At 41.3% G+C, this 23,470-nt stretch overlaps 2 protein-coding genes across 4 annotated transcripts in view; one reads left to right on the forward strand and one right to left on the reverse strand.

Annotated features, from left to right (window-relative positions):
- Nucleotides 1-4,064, reverse strand: part of AP3M2 (adaptor related protein complex 3 subunit mu 2) — an 81,404-nt gene extending 77,340 nt beyond the window's left edge. The window contains exon 1 of the mRNA XM_053578305.1: nucleotides 4,043-4,064. The gene's annotated coding sequence lies outside the window, so the exon portion shown is untranslated. The remainder of the gene's footprint in view (nucleotides 1-4,042) is intronic.
- Nucleotides 4,032-23,470, forward strand: part of KAT6A (lysine acetyltransferase 6A) — a 102,227-nt gene continuing 82,788 nt past the window's right edge. The window contains exons 1-3 of one of the 3 annotated variants that reach the window (XM_053578300.1): nucleotides 4,032-4,127; nucleotides 6,208-6,342; nucleotides 6,600-7,524. In XM_053578300.1, the coding sequence (XP_053434275.1) occupies nucleotides 6,925-7,524 (600 nt within the window). In that variant the 5' untranslated portion in view covers nucleotides 4,032-4,127; nucleotides 6,208-6,342; nucleotides 6,600-6,924. The remainder of the gene's footprint in view (nucleotides 4,128-6,207; nucleotides 6,343-6,599; nucleotides 7,525-23,470) is intronic. The other 2 variants (XM_053578303.1, XM_053578302.1) reach the window with 2 other exon arrangements.

Raw genomic sequence — 23,470 nt, forward strand, 5'->3', positions numbered from 1 at the left:
GAGTTTAAAAGGTTGTTCGATAGAAAACATACAGACTTATGCACAAAGAGAGAAAATAATGAGAAAAAGATGATAGGCAATAGAGATGAAGAATAAACAATGAAAATTTCTGACACTGAAAATTAAAATCCTAAAAGGAAAAGAGAGGTGAGAAGAGGTAGTGACCAAAAATTTCCTAAAAGATAACAAGCCACAATTTTGAAGGACGCCATGAGTGGTAGCCATTCCACTCATGAACCCAAGAGGAATGAAAACAAAGAAAAACACATCTGGACACATTATAGAAAAGCGATTGCAAACTAAAGACAAAAACATCTTTAAAAAAGTCAGAAAAAAAAGATGTTGCTTTCATTTTTATTTCTCTTTTAAGACATTACTTTTAAAGTAAAAGGGAGGCAATAGGACCTATAAGGATACAATCCTCATATATATATACACACACAATTATCTATACAGACACACTCTATATACAGTTCTATATATAAATAATTTAAGTCCAAGTAATCTACAGAAACCAAAAGATAATGCAAAAATGTCTTTAAATAGCTGAAAAAACTTGCCATAATAGAATGCTATACCTAGAAAAATTAGGAAAGATAACAAGGATAGTAATGTTAGTATCAGTTTTTAGGCTACTCCCCCCCAAAAGAAAACACCTCAAATAACTTCAGAGAGACTCATTACCAGTAGATCTGCTCTAAAACAGAGAAATTATTTAAATGGAAGGAAACATTTCAGTATAATGGAATGAAAAGCAATATACAGGGTAAGTATGTAGGTAAATGTAAATGAGTATTGATTGTACAGAACAATAATTATAAAATCCATGTGACTTAAAATACATATACAATTAAAATCCATAAAAATAATAAAATGAAAAGGGGGGATAGTGGAGGCATAGTACAGTATCCTAATATCTTAGCATTCCTGGAGAAGTACTAAAAGTATAATATTGAAGGGTAATAATTTCAAGAAGAAATGTTATCATCTCAAAAACTAGCAAGAGACTGTATAATAAGTTAATGGGGATTAATGATATGATTGAAATATTTTAATTAATTCCAAAGAAAAAAGACATAAAATAAGGGAGGCATGAGAAAATAAATAGTAAGATGGTAGGCATAAATAATAATGTACCAGTAATTATATTAAATGTAAATGGAATAAAAAATTTTCTTGTTGAAACTAGAACAGAGTAATCTTCTAATTTTATTTTTTTTGTAGAGACAGAGTCTCACCTTATTGCCCTCAGTAGAGTGCTGTGGTGTCACACAACTCACAGCAACCTCCAAATCCTTGGGCTTAGGCGATTCTCTTGACTCAGCCTCCCAAGTAGCTGGGACTACAGGCGCCTGCCACAACGCCCGGCTATTTTTTCGTTGCAGTTTGGCTGGGGCTGGGTTTGAACCTGCCACCCTCGGCATATGGGGCCAGCGCCCCACCCGCTGAGCCACAGGCGCCTGGACTCTACGTAAAACATAGTTACCAAGTACAATGAAAAGACAGGGATTCCTAGAGGGAAATATGAAAAGAAAGAAGGAACCTGTAGCTGCCAGCACTGCAGGCCTGAATTCTGAGTAAAGACTGAGTTTAGACAAACTGTACTTTCAGAAAACAGATTTTTAACTTGCAAATGATGAGGATTTTAATTTTTGTTGCAAAATTTTTATTTCAAGAAGACCTCCTGAATGTGTCATTTAGTTATGCAAATGTAAAGTGGATACTCTTTATGGAAGCTGTTTGAAATGCTGAACTCTGCTTTGTTGTAAACTGTTTTCAATTCTTGCTACTGTATGCTTTATCCCAAGTTTGGCCTTTCACAGGGATGGCTGTGGCTACAGTATAGTCTCACTGGAAGAATGCATTTTCTTTTTCTTTCCTTTTTTTTTTTTTTTTGGATACAGAGTCTCACTCTGTTTCCCCAGACTAGAGTGTCCTGGAGTCATGGTAGCTCACTGCAACTTCAAAGTCCTGGGTTCTACCTATACTCCTGTCTCAGCCTCCTGAGTAGCTGAGACTGTAGGCACATGGCACAATGCCTGACTAATTTTTCTACCTTCAATAGAGATGGGTTTTGCTCTTGTTGAGGCTGGTCTTCCACTTCTGAGCTCAAGCAGTCCTCCTGCCTCAGCCTCCCAGAGTGCTAGGGTTATAGGTTCATTTTATTAATATGATTTTATCTGTCCTCTTTGGGAAATAAAAACCTTGTCTATTCTTTTAAAAGAGAATTTGCCCCCCCATGTGTTTCATTACAAATAGGGGCCATTTCTAATAGATTATCTTGTATCCCCAAGTTTCTCTACTAATTTGGAGATGGCTCTTGGAAGGAGGTGATGGAGCGTTATTCAATAAACCTCATCACACCACATTTATGATATCAGTATCAGTGACAGGATATTGAGTTCGCTGGAATATCATCTGAAAATAAGTTTTATGTTGTTGATTAGTAGACAATCTATGGGACAGAACGATAAGGGTAAGGATTACAGACGAAATATATACAGGTAGGGAAGGATGGGCAGACGTGTAACACAGGGCTTGAGGTGGCTTAGTCTCTTTCTTAGGGGCTTAACAAAATGTTCACTCACTAGCAACATTTTTTAGAGGCCCTACTACAGTGCCAGCATAATATTACGCTTCCATGGAGATGCAAGGAGTGACCCTAAAGGAGCTTTTATCTGGGAATGTATTTCTAAAATATACAGTATATAAAGATGACACGTTCTATGAAAAAAAAAAAAAGAAAAAATGACACGTTAAGTGCAAAATGAATAGCGCAAATGATCAATATCACGTTAAGTTCAAAAAAGCAAGAAAACAAGAAATAAGGCAGTTAAGTGAAAAGGGTGGTCTTTAAAAGGTAAAGCTGACATAAAACGGGGAGGCGCTGGGAAGGATAGTTTAGGCACAAAGCAGATACCGGACGGCAGGAATACACCTCCATGTAGATCTATTGAACATTTAGTACGTCTTTTCATTGTCATTCACTGTCTTTCCACTACAGGAAAAAAGAAAGTATGACTCAAACTCTGTCCTGAAGAGTTTAAACCAGTTAGATGAAAGACTGGACAAAGACAACCTTACGCATCCATCAGAGGACAGGCGGTGAAAAAGCGCCCGTTCGTGCTTCCGCCCTAAGTGCAGACAAGAGCGATTCTGCACAGGGGACGAGAAGACCGGCTTTGGCGTGAGAGTGACCGAGGCCTCAAACCCAGACGTGCCCCCAGACTGGCTGTGTGACCTCATGCAAGTCACACCCGTGTCTGTGCTCTTTCCTATAAAAACGGCCATCGGGAGGTCTAACAACTCTCTCAGCTGTTTCAATTAAGGAGGAAACGAAGCCACCGCGGGGAAAGGTCCCATTCCGCCCCTTCTCCCTGGCATTGCACCTGCTCTTTTCTCCAGCTGTGGCGAGCCTTCGGGGATGAAGGCGAGAGCAGGAACCAGAGATGAAGGAAACAACTTCCTCGCCGCCCCGACCCCGCCCAGCCTCCCGGACAGTCACGCTGCGAGGAGGGGAGAAGGCAAATTACCGGGGAGCGAGGCTTTACTCGCTGTAAACACAGACGCCACCAGGAGTTCCCATCCTGTCTGGGACCGGATTTCCGTGCCTACTGCGGCCACCCCACCCACGCGGCTGCCCCAGCTGCGTAACGGGGACACGCCGCGTCCTTCTCTCCCTGGCAGCTGTCCGACCTAAAAGCGTGAGAAAGGAGAACAGAAGCCCCTACTCGCCGGCCTCCAGCCCCACCGAGTCCTCCCACTCTGGCTTTGGCTTTTTGTACCGGCCCCACGTGACCCCCGCCGGCTGGCTCTTCCCTCCTGCCCCGCCCCGCCCTCCGGCCTTTCCCGGCTCTCGGCCCAGCTCTTCCCGCTCCTCGGCCGCCCCCCTCCCGCGCTCCCCTTCCTCCTCCTGCCCCCCCCCCCACTCCCGCCCAGGCTGTTCCCGCTCCTCCCCCAGGCAGCCGTTCCCTCGCGACGCTTCCCCTCCCCCCGCGGCTGTTCCGCCGCCTCGCCGCCCCTCCCCCCGACCGGAGCTCACTGTCTCCAAGATGGCGGCCGTGTCAGTTTGGGGCATCTCCGCGGTCCGGCCCGGGGCCCCGGGATCCCGGCTCTCCTTCTTCCCAGTAAGTAGCCGAGAGGCCGCCCCCGACCGCCCCCGGCCGCCCAGCCCGAGGCCGAGCCGCTCCGAGCCCGCTCCGCCGCCTCACGGGGTTGGCGGGCGGCTGCAGGCCCCGCCGCGGCCTGCGCCGCCTCCCGCTGCTCTGCGCCAGGCCTCGGGCTGGGGCGCCGTGGCCGCCCCCTCGCGCCCGGCCGGCGCCCGGCTCCCCCGCCCGCGGCCCGCGCGCCGCCGCCGCGCCCGCGCTGGCGGCCCGGCGCCCCCGCCCCCGGCGGCCGGGCCCGGCTCGGGGGAACCGGCGGTGGGCGGGCGGCCCAGGCCGCGGAGCCTCGGGCTGGGCTGTGCCGGCGAGCCCGCTCTCCCTCGGGGCGCGCCCACCGCCGGCCGCACCTGCGCCGGCCGCTCGCCGTCTCAGCGAGACGGGGCCCGGAGCGCTGGCTCTTCGGCGCCGGCGGCGGGCTCGGGCGCAAGTCGGGGTGACAGGCGGGCGGTGTTTGGGGCGGAGGAGGCAGCACGTGTGGCGGTGTGTCTGTCGGGCTGTCAGCCCGGCGCGGGCGGGAGGCGCGGGCCGCCTGTCAACCCCCGCGGTTTCGGGCGGGAGCGGCCCGACCTGTCAGGCGCCCCGGCCGCCGGCCTGCCCCGCGCGCCCCCGGCCGGCCGGCCCCTGGAGCTCGGGGTTCGCAGCCGCTGGAAGTCGGGGTGCACTGCTCGGAACTCCTTCACGTGATTTCATTGTTAACTTATTCCTCGGGTTCTGTTTCCACCTAATGGAAACCGCGAAGCTACCCGCCTGCAAACTGCAGGGTTGTGCCGATTCAAGTTTTTAAAGTTTCTCGCTCTTTGAAAAGAGAGCGCGAAGATGTGTTTCGGGGTGGGGACCGGGGACGCCGAGGGACTGTCGGAGGCGAGTCGCGCCCCCTCCAGCCGCGGGGGAGTTTGCGAGCTGAGAGTCGAGTCTGCGGGCGCTTTACTTTCTGAAGACCTGGGGATTGGCCGGAAAGAGAAATGAGTAGCTGTCATTCATTCTTTCACCTGCGAGCTTCACCAGTTAGGACGGCCCCAGCTTTTTAGACTCTGGTTGTAGCTCCTCGTTTAGTTTAGCCTTAATGTCTCTATAATGAACTTTCATGTAGAGTAATACTCTGAGTTGTTCTGTCTTCTTGAGTTCCTCACCAAAACGAAGCATAGTTCTCTTCAGGGTGCTTCTTTTTAGTCAGCCAATTTTAAAATAAATCTTTCAAGTAAAATACATGAATGTTTCCTTTAGCTTTTTCTATTGGAGTTGATAGTAATGTTTCTTTGTATCAATTTTTCTTTTGATTTTAATGTCACTACTAAGAATAGTTGCTATGGGAGCCATTGTTTTTAGCATTGCTTATGTTGTAATGTAAATAATTATAAGAGCAGAAGTTCTAAAAACACTTAAACTTATTTTTGGAGGCAAAGGGAATTATCTAGCTTCAGAATTCACTATTTTATTAAGAAAAACTTGTATCGCCAGAATTTTTTGTATGAAAAAATGTTTAGAGAGGAAGTATATTTCTGTTTGTGTTTTATTTATTGTTCCTTTCAGGATAGCAGTCTTGAATTCATATCTTTATTACATCGACTTCTCTTTAGACCTACAAATAGTGAAAACGTTTTTCCCTGTACTGTATGTGTGATACGTGGTGTGTGCATTTGATTCTGATGATTCCGGGCCTTTCTCATTTCTAATTCTCTGTGCATAGTTTGTTTATGCACAGTTTGTGAGTTGTTACCCCCTCAAGTATACGGATATTAATATCTTAGTTTGGGTTAGAAGAAGCTGTCAGCATGTAATTCTTGAAATTCAATTATTTGAAATTTCTTTAAGCACTTGCACGTTAGACTATATTCAATGTTAATTTTATTTCTGTTTTGAAAACGTATGATAATATTGTATTTAAATTATAAACATCTGTATAAATTGTTGTTTCTTTTAGTATGTGAAATAGTTAACATTTGCTCAGTCATTGCCTGAGAAAACTATCTTATTGAATGTTTTTATCCACTCTGAATGTCTGGAATTTTGAAAGATGGAAGATTCACTCTTACTTTCATTGCAGGATTCTTTCTACTAATCCAGATACTTGTCGAAGTGCTGAATAGTTTCTTGGGGAAAGATGTCAAGGAAGAGTTGAAATTCATAGACTGGTGAGCAGAGATTGTGGAGTACAGAATAGCCAGCATCCCTCTCTCTGGTTAGTTATAGTTTAAGGTCATTCATAGACCATTTCATCTTGTTTCTTCATTATATCCTGTTTACTCATCTTTTTTTTTTCCTCTTTTTTATCCTATTGTTTTACGTACATGCTTGTTTTGGAATGTTTATAAAAATGTGTTAAACTCTTATGGATGCCCAAGATACACTTGCTACTTGGTTTCTTTAAAAGATTAGACTGCTTGTTTTCACAAAAGTCTTTGATAAAAAACTAACTTCGTTTTAATTGTTTTTCAGGCATAAGATGCACATTTTTCTGCTCTGAAGCTGGGAATGAGATATTCTTGAGTTTTTACAACTTTATGAAGAGACCCATGTGTGGTGCTACTGAGAAATTTATTGGAAAGTTTGAAGACATTTCAAATAACAGGTTGTTTTGGTTTCCAAAGTAAAAGTGGGGAGGCATTCTGTTTTGTGAAAGGAGGAAGGACTCAGGCCAGAAAACTTGTATGCTATGATTAACTGGTTCCCAGACTCCGAGAATCTTGTTTTCCATGGTGTAAAACTTACTCAGCATCAGGATAAGGGATAACGACTCTATGGATAGACAGAATCCTTCACCATGGTAAAACTCGCTAACCCGCTGTATACTGAGTGGATTTTGGAGGCCATCAAAAAAGTGAAGAAGCAGAAACAGCGTCCTTCAGAAGAGAGGATATGCAATGCAGTGTCTTCATCCCACGGCTTGGATCGTAAAACTGTTTTAGAACAATTGGAGTTGAGTGTTAAAGATGGAACAATTTTAAAAGTTTCAAATAAAGGACTCAATTCCTACAAAGATCCTGATAATCCTGGGCGAATAGCACTTCCTAAACCTCGAAACCATGGAAAATTGGATAATAAACAAAATGTGGATTGGAACAAACTGATCAAGCGGGCAGTTGATGGCTTGGCAGAGTCTGGCGGCTCAACTTTGAAAAGTATTGAACGTTTTTTGAAAGGTCAGAAGGATGTGTCTGCATCATTTGGAGGTAGTGCTGCCTCTGGCTTTCACCAGCAGTTACGATTGGCTATCAAACGTGCCGTTGGCCACGGCAGACTCCTCAAAGATGGACCTCTTTATCGGCTCAACACTAAGGCAACCAATGTGGATGGGAAAGAGAGTTGTGAGTCTCTTTCCTGTTTACCTCCAGTGTCACTTCTTCCACATGAAAAGGATAAGGTAAGAAAGGTGTATGCATCAGTGTTCACAGAGATGATGATATAGGATGCTACAAATTCTCACGTCTGGAAAGTTACATAGAAGTTGCAATCAAGTTTTGTGTTTGGGGACACTTGTGGAGTTTTTTATTGGTGAGTTCTAGCTATGAGAACTTAAGAGATGCTGATTGTTCTGATGCTGTGAAATATTAAAAGTATAGAATGTTAATCTACTTAAAAGAACATGTTAAGATGGGTGGCGCCTGTGGCTCAGTGAGTAGGGCGCTGGCCCCATATACCGAGAGTCGTGTGTTCAAACCCAGCCCCTGCTGAACTGCAAGCAAAAAAGAAAAAATAGCCGGGCGTTGTGGCGGGTGCCTGTAGTCCCAGCTGCTCGGGAGGCTGAGGCAGGAGAATTGCGGAAGCCCAAGAGCTGGAGGTTGCTGTGAGTCCTGTGACATCATGGCACTCTACGGAAGGCGGTAAAGTGAGACTCTGTCTCCACAAAAAAAAAAAAAAAAAAAAAAAAAGAAAAAGTGATATGGAACTTTAAAACTTTTTTTTTTTTTTGTAAAGAGACGGGGTCTTGCTCTGTTGCCCAGGCTGGTGTGCAATAGCACGATCGTAGCTCACTGCAAAACTTCTGGGCTCAGGCAGTCTTCTGCCTCAGCCTCCCTAGTAGCTGGGACTACAGGTGTGTACTACCAAGCCTGGCCAGTCTTTAAATGTTTCTGGAGACATAAAGTCTCCCTATGTTGCCCAAGCTGGTCTCAGACTCCTGGCTTCAAGTAATCCTCCTGCCTCAGCCTTCTGAAGTGCTGGGATTGTAAGTGTGAACCACAGCACCTGGTTTACAGCTTTGAAACTTTTTACCTTAATGCTGGAGACTTGAATTTGAAACAAGCAGATGATTCTAAGAACCTGTCTTTTTTCCCAATTTTGGTGCAGGTTATCATCAGATGGGAATGAGACATTCTTATGACCCATAGTAGTAGCTAAGCAAACTGAGCAGTTCTTGTTTCTGCTGTTTGTGTTACAGCTTTCTATCATGTATTATGCCTTTGCATGTGATGAAGTCCTAGATGTTATTTTTGTGACAGCTGTAGTTACATGGGACAGGAATGCAATATCCTGTATTAGAAAAGTTCTGGTGAGTTGGGCATTTTGATGCACAGGCGATGGTATACTTTACTCTCTTGTGTGTTTGATGCTGTTATTTTATGCAGTTGAACGTGTGTCAGTAAATTTTAGCCCTTAAATAGATATTTGAGGATGAGGAAAATTTCGTTAAGTAGCTGTTTTTACACTGACCTAGTGTCCCAGCTGTAAATTGATTCAAGTACTTTCTTTGAATTGTAGTTCTTTGGAGAGTAGTAGTGCTTTAAGTTGCTTCACACCTTAGTATATAGTGGTTAGTAAAGTAATCTTCATTTTGCTTAAAATCATGGAGGCTACTTCTAGGACAAGAAGATTGTAATGTTAACATTGAATGCATTTAAAACTTTGAGATTTGATCTAAATTTGTTTGTCCGCTGGCTGAATAAACTATCTGTAGATTTTTCTTTAAATAACAATTGAAAACTAACAGTATTTTTCTGTGATGAAATTTTTTGAGAAATGTTTTAGGGTTCAGTTTTCCCTGTGAACTTTAAAATAGAAACATCATCGTGCTGTTATTACCTTTAAAATGATTCCCATAGGGCCATGAATTGAGAATCCTATTCATAAAACGGTTTCATATCATTTGAGAATTTATTGAGTATATATTTAAAAATTAAAGATAAACAAGAACTAAGATGCTTTATATTGTAGTTCAGTGCTTTAAGAACTCTTATCTGTAAGTTGATCGTGTGTCTAAAATTAAAATATGATTGGATTCCTACAACTATTATCAAACGATCTAACAGGAATGATTTAGAGTTAGATCAATTCAGGGCCAGACCTGTGAATTGGGTATTTCGAGTTCTTTTTAGAACACTTGGGTTTTTGCTTTTATAATAATTTGCCTTGCTTGAATTATATGTTTTAATTTTTGAAAGTATTAGCCATACATAAGATGTCAGTTCACATTTTTAAGAGGTATCCAGGCACAGTGCAGGGCAAATCCAAGTTGTGGGGTTTTACTTTTGAAAGAGACTTTGAGAACCGTCTTATCTAACAGTCCTTATTTTGCACCTGAGCTGAGGACCTTTGCTGAGGCAGTTTCATAGCACCTTTGCATTAAGAAAAGTTTGAGATCTGCTGTTTTGCTTTGGTTACATAGTTTTAATATACAGTGGTGTTAATAGAAGTAACTATATTTGTGGGATATGTGTGGGAAAATTGAGATTCTTTGAACAGACTTCTTTCTATGTGTACTGATCCTATACAAAACTAATTTCATGATTAGAGTTAATGAGATCTGTTCCATATTTTTAAATGGAGTTCTTATTTTCAGTAGTGAATTTCCTGAGTGACTTTCCCCAGAGTTAGGAAAAGCTCACATTCAGAATCATAATACAGGGAACTCCAGGGTAAGGAATTATTCCTCCACTTATCAGCTTGTACGTTTGCATCTTTTATTGTATTTTAACTACTTTCCTTCTTCTCTTACAAACTACCCAGTTAGTTCCTCTGCAGAATTAATGGCTTGCTGTTATGAGCCTAGATGTTCTTGAAAAAAAAAAGTTATCCAGAGTTTGACAGTAATGGAGAAAGGAAGGTGTAGGTCAGAAGTAGTCACTTTCAGGCATTAATTAAATGTGCTTATAGTTATTGAGCATCTACTATGAGCCAGGCACTCTGCTTTGAACTGAAATGAAATGGCTTTATCTTCCCTGGAATGCTGATACAGGCCGTCAGCTGTCAGAGGGATGAAATTCAAGGACTATATGAGTGACCTGAGCAAGTGCTCCTTTTTCCTAGATCAATTCTAACTTTATTTATTTTTGCAATATTAAACTGGGGAAGATCTATGGAAATGTGTGTTAAATTTTCAGCAGCTGAGAGGATTTTGTTCTTTTTGGGGGGAGTGTTTCTGTGTAGAAATATTTTTAAGAGGAGTTTTTATGAAGATCCTTGAACTTCAGTGTGTTGTTTTCACATTGACGAGAACTGAGGAGAATCTGTGGGATACTGTAAAGTTTTATCCAAACTTTTGGATAAAAGGGAAATTTCTTGGCTAGTCTTTACATATGGGAGTGTGTGGTGAGTTTATTTATTTAACTTAAACAAGTATTTACCATGTGCCAAGCATTACTTTAATGCTATACATCTATTAACTTATTTAATCCTCATACAACTAATATAATAGTACCAGCAATGAAGTAGGTACAGTTGAAGAAACTGATGTATAAAAGAGATTTAGTTGCTTGCCCAAGTCACACAAATATTAGTGACAGCGCTGGGATTTGAATGTGGGCAGTCTGGCTCCAGAGACGCCCTAACAGCAATACTGACCCCCTCCTGGGAATCGTGATGTATAGTGGCTGTCACTGCACTCAGGCACAAAGTTGTCATTGTCCTTGGTGTTACTTCCCAGCACATCCCCTAATTGTCAAAGGCTGCATTTCCACCACACCCTTTCACTGTTTGTGTCCCTTTTTTTCCTCTTCTACAGAATGAATTTCAAAACTGACTTTGGACCAGTGATAAGAATGTGTTAGGAACTAAACATCTTATGAATAATCTGGTTTTGTATGCCTGAGGTCCATTACAAAAACAAAGTTTTACCTACATGGTATTTTGCTAAATAATTTCTGTGGTTACTAATTTTCATTTCAATTGTCACTGAAGTTTTTCTGATCATTTGCTTAGCTGTTAACAGAGGGCTTTTGGGCCCAAATATTGCTTTCCTTGAATGTGGGATTGTAGGTGAGGAGGATTGTGTAATTGGTCTAAATAGCAACTTTCTCCCTGTAAATTTCTTTCTTTGTGAAATATAGATGTTATCATAAGGTAATTTGTTCATTTACTTCTCTTATTATTTATTCAGCAAACATTTGAATGCCTATCATGAACAAGTGCGTTTAGAATGTAGGTCCTATGCCCCCAGACAGAAGGCAGACAGAATAGAGATACGAAATAAATTTTTATGAAACCTTTTTTTAGTTTATGAAGTACAACTTTTTTTTTTTTTTTTTACATTAAACTTTTTTTTTCCTAACAGGCATCATGACTCTTTGAAAATAATTTTGTTTCTTAGGTGAGGCTTGTTAACTATTTGAGATGGCCCATTTATACACTAGGTCTTGAAAGGGCTCGTGTTCCTTGCTTTCAAACATCTGGGTTCATTTTACACACACACAGAAATTTACTTTTCTTTTTTTTTTTTGAGGCAGAGTTTCATGTCACCCTTGGTAGAGTACCATGGTGTCACAGCTCACAGCAACCCCCAACTCTTGGGCCTAACTGATTCTCTTGCCTCAGTCTCCCAAGTAGCTGGGACTACAGGTGCTCAGCCACAATGCTCCTCTATTTTTTTGTTGCAGTAGTTTAGCTGGCCTGGGCTGGGTTCAAACCCACCACCCTCCCCGCTACCCCACCCTCGGTGTGTGTGGCTGGCGCTGTAACCACTGTGCTATGGGCAAGGAGCTCAGAAATTTACTTTGTATACCTATAGTTGTTTGTGTTGTATATTACTTGTCCAGATATATATGCCCTTTCATAGTAAACAGCCAAACCATTAAAGTTTTGTTCTTCTGTAGAGTAGTATTTTAGAACAGAATTATAAGTTAGTGAAGCATTCAGTTGGAAAAGGAAGGGAAGGTATTGTCATCTAATGTTATTGTGAAAGTTATTACCCAGCTGGGTAACTTGGAGCAAAAAGATCAAGTGATAAATCTCTTGCCTTCTACTATAAATTATCTCTCAATACAGTAAACACTTAGTGGAGTCCCAAATAAAGGGTTTTACTGGAATTGACACTTTAAATCCATAGAATAAGTGGGGCTTTGACAGGAACTTAGTTTTTTATTTTTATTTCTTTTAGACAGAGTCCTGCTCTGTTGCCCAGGCTAGAGCGTGGGAGCATCTTCACAGCTCACAAGCAACCTCACACTCCTGGGCTCAAGCAATCCTATTGCCTCAGCCTCCTGAGTAGCTGAGACTACAGGCATATGCCACCATGCCTGGCTAATTTTTCTGTCTTTAGTAGAAATGGGAGTCTCATTCTTGCTCAGGCTGGTCTCAAACTCCTGAGCTCAAGCAACCCTTCTCTTCTTGGCCTCCCAGAGTGCTAGGGTTACAGGTATAAGCTACTACACCTGGCCTGGATATGGTCCTTATATTAAATTGTTCCACATTTTATATGTGGAACAGTGGCATTTTATAAGTAAATTGTAAATGCGATCTTGATAATTGCAATTTCAGACATCCTATTGCTAGAATACTTTGTTAGAAAGGCAGTGAGTGATAATTGTTCACACAATTAAAAACTGAAACATGTGGCCAGCTTAATAGAATGATTGTTCACTTTGGAAAAAACCAAAAAACCTTTTGAGAGCAAACGGTAAAATGTTTATGATACAGTGACATGATAATGTAGATTTTAAAATATCAAGTGTGAAATTTGATAATATTGTGGTTGATCTCAATATTTTTTGTGCAGTTATTTAATCAGTAGATTGTTTATAATATCATTATTTATGCCATTTTTTTGTAGCTCCATATGTGGTGGGCCATGAGAAGGTGGCTAGAAATAACCGTGTTTTACTGACAAGTCATTGAGATGGATTAATTGTAAATGTGGTTAGGAGTTGACTTTGTTCTAAGCAGACTTATTCATATTTTTTTCAAAATCTGGAAATTTAAAAATAACCCAGCTAGAGATATTTGTAATACAACATTTGTTTAAATACAATTACCTGTACAGATAGTTTTTGGTCTTCTAGTTAGCCTGTGAGTGGTAATTTTGAGCCCAGGACACACTCTGAAAGGGAACTTGAGCTACATAAGCTTGGGTGAGCCATTACTGATCAAAACTTACACAACCCAACCACTTTTTCTTATACTTACACAACTAGACATTTTTGTTACACCTACAGTTTATTCACACTTTATCCTTTCTTGGCCTAACTTCTAATTGATGAAATAATGGGAGGAAATTAATGAAGATACCAGATACCACAAATTGCTTTGGGAGTAGAGATTTAAAAGATCTAACATTTTGACCTCTTTTTTCTTTGCCTTCTATCAATAGGCTAAGGGAATGTAAACAATTGCTTATAGAAACCTATTAATAGCTGACATTTGTTAAAAGCTAATGCCATGTTGGGCACTGTTCCAAGTGCTTTAACGTGTGCTGATTGAGTTCTCAACTCTGTATGGTTAAATTTTATAGGCATAACATTATATTTCTATAATAGATATTTAATAATGTTTTATAACACATTTTTTGATGGCTTCATATTAAAAAAATGGAAAAATGAATGTAAAGAAATGTGAAATACATTAAATTTCTTTTTATACTTGCTGCCTATTTTTTATTTAGTTCTTCCTGGACATATGGGCCAGTGATGGTTTTGCATTGTGCTTACCTTTAATACTATGAAAGCAAATATGTAATAGGAACTGTTTGACAACTCTGGGGAAAAACATTATCCCAGGCCTCTTGAGATTGTAAGAGTCTTCTTGATATTTTTTAGATTTTCTTTTTTCATATAAAATTTGGAGGAAAATATATTTTCTACATTGACTTGGTTCTCAGTTGTGTTTCATAAAATTACAATAATGAATTCTTCTCATGCGCTGATTTAAGCTTTTTAAAAAGAAACAAATACATGTTATTTGTAGGAATCGTGAAGAGCTTCCTTCTTGTAAGGTTGTTTACCAGTTGGCTGTTCAGGGGTGTGGTCATTTCACGAGGGATCTGCGGGATGAATTAGACCAGTAGCAACTTCACTCTTCTGCTTGTCCCAGCTGGAGCAGGATTAGGACTCACTCAACTGCAGCTGGTTCCCAGGAAAATGAACGCTGTTCCTCTGGTTTTTTCCTCTGACAGGAAAGTCATAGTTTCCAACAGATGGCTTTCATCAGCCCTGTACATAACTCTAAATTCAAGACCAAGGAATTACTTTCAACTTCATTAGGAAACAGGTGAAGAAACAGTTTTTTATATGGCACTATTTTGTTAAGGGTTGAAATTAAGCATAGGGATTACGATAGTATACCAAGTATATTTGCAGACTATCATCTGGGTCAAAATAGTTTCTAACTGCCAGCAGTTAAAGACAAAAAAAAAAATCTGGCTGTAGTGTGGATTGATAGATATTTTGTTGTTATTCTGTGCCTACAAAGTATAAATTATTAGAAAAAAATTGAATCTTTTGCATTTTAAGCCAGTAGTAATCTTGGGTCATAGTGATTCTAATCTTATTTCACAAATAGGGAAACTGAAAGCCTAAGAGATTGAAGTGTGTTGTCCAGTGTCACACAAGCTACAACATGTCAGGGGATTGGCCAGGACTTTTCTCTGTTCTGTGCTTTTATTCATTATGCTATAGTTGTGCTTTACAGTATTACAGAGCAGTGGATATAAAACAGTGTAGTTAGAACTCTCCTCCTTAATGGAATCTCTAGAATAAACCCCGATTTACACAATTTTAGTGGTTTTGTAAACCACAATGCATAGACCTACTAATTTCAGTGTTTGAAAATAGGCTGTACACTTGTTAGTTCAAACAAGTTTTTGGGAAAAGACTTTCTTATGGCCCAAATTAAAGGAATTGAGAAAGTTTTCTTAATGTTTTTAGCTAAATATTAGAACAATGCGTTGAGCTACCTTAGTGGTAAGAAAAAAAGTACTACTTGAGTTTGAACAGAATTGTTCACCTCAGAGATAAGTCTGATTTCAGTAGGTCTTCAACACAGGTAACCTTGGAGTGACTTGGATAATTGGTTAGGATTTAAAACTCTTAAGACTGAGGTTTCTGTTAATTAATAAAGTAATATTTGTTAAGGCATTAACTGTGGTGGACTGAGAATGCAGTTTAGCCCTTACTGTTGTATATGCAGTGTCTGGGAGGAGCTTTGAGAGATGTGTGACACTACCAGTAACTAAACTGGATGGGGAAGGCAGCCCACAGTAAATCACTTTTGTCTTTGTTGGTTTTTGTGAGTAACAAACAGTTCATCTCGGCATTACTTCTCCTTTGTCATAAAACTTAGTTAGTATGTTAATCTGGTGGCAAGAACAGGTTAAGATTGGGAAACAATTATTTGTAAAATAATTGGGCAATTTAAAGATTTTTGGCATATATTGGTAGGAAAAAATAACTGAAAAGAAAATTGGGCAGCGGCTTTTCGGCCGGAGCTGCCATCTTCCAGTAATTCACCAAAATGACGAACACAAAGGGAAAGAGGAGAGGCCCCCAATACGTGTTCTCTAGGCCTTTTAGAAAACATGGAGTTGTTCCTTTGGCCACATATATGCGAATCTGCAAGAAAGGTCATATTGTAGACATCAAGGGAACGGGTACTGTTCAAAAAGGCATGCCACACAGATGTCACCACAGCAGAACTGGAAGAGTCTACAGTGTCACCCAGCAGGCATTGTTGTAAACAAACCAGGTAAGGGCAAGATTCTTGCCAAGAGGATTAATATTCGTATTGAGCATATTAAGCACTCTAAGAACCGAGACAGCGTCCTGAAACATGTGAAGGAAAATGATCAGAAAAAGAAGGAAGCCACAGAGAAAGGTACCTGGGTTCAGCTGAAGCGCCAGCCTGCTCCACCCAGAGAAGCCTACTCTGAGGACCAACCCATTTCCTATGAATTCATGGCATAATGGACATATGACTTAGCACACAGGTGCTGGAACTTATTTATTCCCTATGAATTCATGGCATAATAGGTGTACGGCATGGCATAGGATGACCAACAGACCCCATGTAATGGTGATATAAGGTGCTAGGACCTGTTCCCCATGAATTCATGGTATAATAGGTGTACGGCATGGCACAGGATGACCAACAGACCCCATGTAATGGTAATATAAGGTGCTGGGACCTGTTCCCTATGGATTCATAGCACAATAGTCATGCAACGCTTTGTCACATTCAATAGCAAGGCGCCTGCCTCCCTGAGCTACTGGGAGCTTTTCCCTATGAATTCATGGCATAATCGATATTAAAAACAAAAGCCTACTACTACTGTAAAATGTTTCTCATCATTCACTAAAAGTGTGGTATTTTTTTTCCCAAAGAAGTAGTAAAGCAAATAGTGCCCCCCCCCCAAAAAAAAAGAAAATTGGGCAGCTAAATTTTTTTTAATTTTTAAAATATTATTTAAAGGTTTGTATTTTTAAAAAGTGTTTTTAAAGCATTAAAGAAAATAATTGGTTTGTCTGCTGTTTACCTGGTGTGCAGAATGGGCAGTTCTCTGTCTGCAGAGGTGTCATGGGACTTGCAGTCTAGGCTGCTTTTTCCTCCAGAGAATTGTGACCTGTGGTTCACCTAGACCAGCTACTGCTAAGTGTTGGTTTTCAATTCTTTCAGCTTAGTAGAGTCTAGGTTCCTTTTTCTTAGTCACTGGCTATAATAAAGCATTTGTAGTCCTGAGTTTTCTAGAATCTGTAAGGGAACTCTTAGAAACAGTGTTATTTTTAGGTGTTGAGTGTGATGCTGTACTTTAATGGTTTCCAGTTTTTCTATTCAGGGCATCTTGAAATATCTGACTTAGTGTTTAGATCCTCTTTCACCATTTTCCTCCCTTATTTCTTCTCATGTCAGTCAGTTTTTCTTTAATTCTATAACATAAATCCAAGGCTCTGTTCTTTATAAAGCAGTTGTTCTGGATGCTAAATCCACTTTGGAATTACTTGAGAAGACTTAGCAAATAAACACCAAACCAGCTAGCCATGGGCCCGTCTTTCTTCCTCATGTCCTAACTCTTAACATGCAGGAGTCTGTCCCGTCAGAATAAAAACAAACATAAAAACCTCTGCAGATCCTTCTCTCTCTGTGTATTGTCTCCTTCCCTTCATTTTTAATCTTCTTGAAAAAAGGCAGTTCCTTCTCAATCTGCTGCGGTCTGGCTTTGGTAGTAGAGGACTATTTGAAACTGCTCTTGTGGACGCTTGACTGACCTTTTGGAGCACATAGCATTTATTGGGCCTTCTTTTTCCTCCCTTGACCTCTGGGATGATCCTTAGGAGTCTCCGCCTCTCCTTCCATCTTCCTGGTAATCCCTTTTCAGTTTGTTGACATTTTATCTTTTGCCTCTATCTTAGATATCAGTATTCCCTAAGGTTCTGTTTGTCACCTGTTTCTTACTGTTTCAACCTTCCTGACTTATCTTTAGACCTCTGTCGTCTGTACTGATGACTCTTAATTTCAGATCTAATTCCAGAGTTCTCATCTCTGGACTTAGATTATATCCTCGTGCAGTGTTTTATGTCAGAGTTGCTTCAAATTCATGATGACCTAAGGTGGAATATATTACTGTCCCTCAACTTGCTCTTCTGATTTCTTACTATGGTAAGAGGCATTGCTATTGACTCTGTTGCTTAAAACAGAAACTTTGGCATCATCCTCCACACCGCACTTGCACATCTTTTGGCTTCAGTTCAGTCCATCTCCAGTCTTCTCACTCATCCTTTTCGCTCATCTCTTAGTTAACTTCTCTGTTCCAGGAGTTTCTCCCTCAGAGCAGATCCTCATCATTTCTCCACTGATTATCTTAGTAGCTTCCTCATTGGTTTTCCCTTCTCCTCTAGTCCATGTTACTGCTAAGAAAGATGTTGGTAAGAAGTGATTGAGAACCAGCTCAAGGATGAGCGGTCTGGCCTTGCCTCCCAGCTGGCAGTACTAGTTTTATGACCTTGGGTAATTTGCCTAATCATTCTTTGCTACAGTTCCATCTATAAAATGGGGATAATACAGTGCTTATCTCATAATAAAGTTGTGAGAATTTAATGAGTTAATATACATCAGGGCTAATAAAGCTTGTGTAATGGTAGACATGTGTTTCTGTACTGTTCTCTAGTAGTCATAGTCACATGTAGCTATGGAGTTCTTGAAATGTGGCTAGTGACTGAAGAGCTGAATTCTTAATGTTAATTAATTATAATTCAATTAAAATAGCTACCTATGGCGAGTAATTACTATATTAGACAGTACAGACTATGTAAAGTCCTTAGAATAGTGTTTAGAACGTAAGAACTCTATAAATGCTACTAGCTGTTATTATGGTCCTCTTTCTAAAATTAAGCTTATTCTTCTACTTAAAATCCTTCTGAGGTATAGTATATGTGATTAGTAGCTCAGTCCCTTGCTTTGCTCCAAACATGTCTGCTGCTCCTTTTTCATGCGCCCCCTGTGTTCCACTGTACCAGTGGCAGGGGTCTTCAAATTTTGGGCCCAGAACACTAGTAGTGTTCTCTGAAAACCTGTTTGAAATGCGGGGTTGGGGGCCCTGCCACCTGTATGACAGTACATCTTCCAGGAGATTGAGACGTGCTAAAGACTGAGGACCACCGCGGCTCCTCAGATCTGACTTGTTCATTCACTCTTGAGCCTGTTTTTTTCTTCTGTTTGGAATGATCATTCCTTCTCTGTTTATCTGCTTGCTCTTATTTAACCTCGCAAATTTAGTTTAGCTGTATCTTCTTTTTATTTCTTCCCTCTTTATCATCCTGCTCACAGGCTGACTTGGAGAACTCTCTTGACCTCCATCCTGTACATACCTGTATAAACCTCCAGCCTAGCCATTTCACAGTGTTTTGACCTACCTCCTATTAGTGAACTTAGGATTTCATCCTCCTGCCCCCATCTGTTTAGCACAGCGTCTGGTTGCTTTGCGTGTATTTATTGAGCATCTTCTAGGTACCAGACAATGATGAGTCCTAGGTGAAGGTGAAGGAGATACAGTCTCTGTATAGCACAGTGGTAAGTGCTCTGAGGGAGAGAGACAGAGAGCTGTGGAAACACGAAGGGGTGGGGAGAGGAAGGGAGGTCTTTTTAGAGGAAGTCACATGTGTGAGGTTAGAGAAGTGGAGAAGCAAATGGGTGCGGTGGGAAGGAGAGTGGTTCCTGCAGAGGGAACAGCATGTACAAAGGCCTAGAAGCAAAACATTGTAGACACGTAATAAATGTTTTATTGGATATTAATAAAAAATCACATGTCTAGCTTTTAGGTTTTGAAGTACCCACCCTTCCCAGTAGACACTACATTTTATACGTTTATGTCATTTTTAAGCAGCTTTTATGCTTGATATCATGCTTTCTTTGAGCCAATGATAAAGGTTTGATAGGGTAACCTCCAAGCCAGCAGGATACATTGATTTATTTATTGCCTTTTAAAGCAGAAGACAGGATTTGTTTATCTGGAAATTCTACAGTGTGAGGAACACATCAGTGGTGGCAGAGGTAACACATTCCCCTCATTGCATAAAAACAGGCCATGGTTTTAAACAAGCAGCTTTAAACTCAGACCCCCGAGAAGGCTGAGGGCGGCCCGCATGCCAGCCACAGCCGTCTGCTGCTTGTGCAGCCCCACTCTGTCCTGCTGTCTGCCCTTGTTGCCGCCATCCTGCACTTCCTGTTGTTCTCACTAACTTTCCGTTGTAGGAGTAACAGGGCATTGGTTAAAGTGCTATGCAAGGTCCAGCTTTTAGTTTGCTGATGAATACCTGCTTCTGTCTGTTTGGGAATTTATATATGTAATTTTCAGTGAACACTTAACTTATTTTGTAGGCTTTATAAGCAGGTTGGCTTCATAATTTATTAACTTTGAAAGAAGACGGATAAAAGTTTGAAGTTTTTGTTTCTCAACTTTAGCAAAGCAGTGCAAACCTAGAGGAGATGGAAAAAGGGAAACAAAACATTTTTTTCTTAAAACTATACATGGGTGGTAATATCATGTTTGTGAAGTATTTCAAACGTTAAAGAATTTTGCATTTGGGCGGCGCCTGTGGCTCAGTCAGTAAGGTGCTGGCCCCATATACCAAGGGTGGCAGGTTCAAACCCGGCCCCGGCTGAACTGCAACCAAAAAATAGCTGGGCGTGTGGCGGGCGCCTGTAGTCCCAGCTACTCGGGAGGCTGAGGCAAGAGAATCGCTGAAGCCCAGGAGTTGGAGGTTGCTGTGAGCTGTGTGAGGCCACGGCACTCTACCGAGGGCCATAAAGTGAGACTCTGTCTCTACAAAAAAAAAAAAGAATTTTGCATTTATATACATTTTGTTTTGATTAACATTTTGTAGTAAGGTAGACAGTCCAGAAGCTGTGATCAAGTTTCACTTATGCAGAATTATGTGGTTAGTGAAGGGAACAAATGGAAAAAGAACTCAGGTTTCTTCAAGTCTGGCACTCCTTCAGCCATTATCAAGCTGTCTCTTGTGAAATGCTACAGTTCATGAAAATGGAAGCATTAAAAGAAGTTGAGTACTTCTTTAGAATTTATTTCATGCATCTGTCAAACCATTTATCAAATCGTATGTGTTCTTAATCTTTGGATCCAGGATTCCCCCAGTATTTTATAAGATACATGTAAAGTGCTTTTAGAATTGAAATTGTCATGTTTGAACTGTAAGGGGGATGATAGAAATTAGTTTTTTAAAAAATGTATTGTTTAGCTCCCTTGTTGAACTTCGAGGCTGAACGTTTTATCTTCTGAAAATTTATAGCCTCTGTGGATGATTAAAAGGAGATAACAGATTTTCAGATGTGTTCTAGAAATGTTTGATGCCTCAGGTGAAAAGTATCATTTGCTACTTCTTTCAAGGCAATATTTGTTCTTTATTACACAGAAAAGAGTATTAAAGGTCAAAAAATTGTGTTTTCTCAATAGATGATATATTCATCAGTAAATAAAATTCAGAAAGGCTGAGAGGGTGTTCTGTGAAAGTTTGCCTAACTTCTCTTCCCTAGCTACCCGGTTCCCCTGCTGGCAGGTAGCCAGCTCGTTTTGTAAGTTTCTTTTGTACCTTTCAAAGAGATTCATCAGATATACAAGTGGTCATTTTATATATACATCTCCCCCTTTTTCCCCACAGTTGGTAGCATATCTTAATGTTCTGTTCCATACCCTAACTTTTTCCCCTGCTGCTTAACAATATACAGTGTGCACTGAAATATATAACATTTAAGTCAACAGTGTGCCACATACACTACAGTGGTCCCATAGGATTATAATGGAGAGAAGTGAAATTAAGGGGGCTTCAAGATGGCTGACTAGAGGAACCCAGCCCTTATCTCCTCCATAAAGAAGAACCAAAACAGCCAGTAGATAATCACACATTGAATAGTATGTCTGAGTATCTGGAATTCAGCAGGGAAGTGATGGAATAATAGAGAGGGAAGTGAAACAGGTGGCCCAACTGGAATTGGCTTAGAAACTCCTCAGTGTAGAAGGTAAGAGATTCCTTAGTAGTCTATATCCCTACCATGGACTCCTGTAATCCTGGCCTCAGAAGAGCCCCTTGGCCCTTGCAGACCCTGAGGTTAGATTATGAAGTTGTCTGGGGACCATGTGATGACATTATTCCACTGAGGGAATTTGTGCTGAGATTGACATACCTCCAAAACCCAAGCAACTGCAGTATGGAGCCATTTTGAGAGCCCAGCTCCTACCAGACTACATTCTGCCCTGGGGCCTGACAGCCTCTATATCTCCACATCCATGGACCCTTCTGTTACTGCCCCATATTGACCCAGACGGCTGTTGTTTTACAACCCTAGCTGGACTCAGTGGTACAGGTGGGTTCCTAGCACTCTGATCTATGCAGTGCCCTACACCTTACCGTGGGTCATGGGTAGTGCAGCACTCTGGGGCCAAGGGAGATGAAGCATGTGCTACCCTGAGAGTCACCTGTTTGGAGCTACTGCCACTGACAGCAACCCTGACACCACCCCGTCTGCAACAGGACCACCATGCACCTGCAGGTTTCTTTGGGGGGCCTAGAGACTGGTAGGGTTAGGGACAGGTTTACTTCATTAATCTGCTCCATGTTCCACAGCAGGTTCATGTGCATCATTGGGTGGGGGAGGGGCAGGGCCAAGCACAATCCCATCCAGTTGTTCTGCTGCCAGTGCCCACACTTGTTATCTGGGTGCCAGAGGATCAACCCACTGTGCCTACTGCCACTGGTGTCTGCATGCACTCTGTAGGCCTGGGGTCTAGCCTGCCCAATATGTCACCACTACTGCTGACATCTAGTTTTTTTTCTATGCCACCTGGGGCTCCGAGGGCTGCTCATCACTGATGACACTGTCCATGCTGCCCAAGGCCTCAAGGATCTGCTTGTTTGGCCTACCTCTGTTATTGCCAGCACCTGAGCAAGCCACATGGAGACCCAGGGATCAGCCTGCCCAGACCTGCTATCACTGGTGACCACATAGGCTGGGATCTAAGGACCAGCATGCCTGGCCAATTGCTGTCATCACTGTTATCTGAGGACTGGCCTACCTGATGTCCTCATCTACAGCAAAACCTTTCCACAGCCTCTATTAACAACCACAGCCTAAGCCACTGAAAATCTCACAGACATCACTGGTGCTGAGTACAGATGAAGAAATCGTGGGAGAGTATACTACTGTGCCTGCCCAGAATCAAAGTCAAAGCATCCCTTACAATCAACACTATAGGAAAAAGTCTTTTCTTATGAAAGCCAGTTCAAAGAAGTGGAAGAAATGATGTTAAATCAGATGTACAGATACTAGCGTAAGGACACAAGAAACATGCAAAAGTAAGGAACCGTGATAACCCCCCGAAGAAAGAACATAATTCTTTGGAAACAGATTCCTGTGAAAAAGTACAACATGCCTGAAAAATTCAATTCAGAATAATATCGAAGAAGCACAGTGATGTATATACAAGAGAACACAAGTAAACAATGCAAAGAAGTCAGAAAAACAACTCATGATCTGAATGAGAAATGCAGCAAGGAAGTAGATACCATAAGAAAGAACTAAACAGATCCTAGAACTGAGGAATTTCAGTGAATGAAATAAAAACTATAACCGAGAGTTTCAATAATAGACTAGAATTTCTG

The sequence above is a fragment of the Nycticebus coucang genome, chromosome 24, assembly GCF_027406575.1.
Source record: "Nycticebus coucang isolate mNycCou1 chromosome 24, mNycCou1.pri, whole genome shotgun sequence".
Classification (NCBI taxonomy): Eukaryota; Metazoa; Chordata; class Mammalia; order Primates; family Lorisidae; genus Nycticebus; species Nycticebus coucang.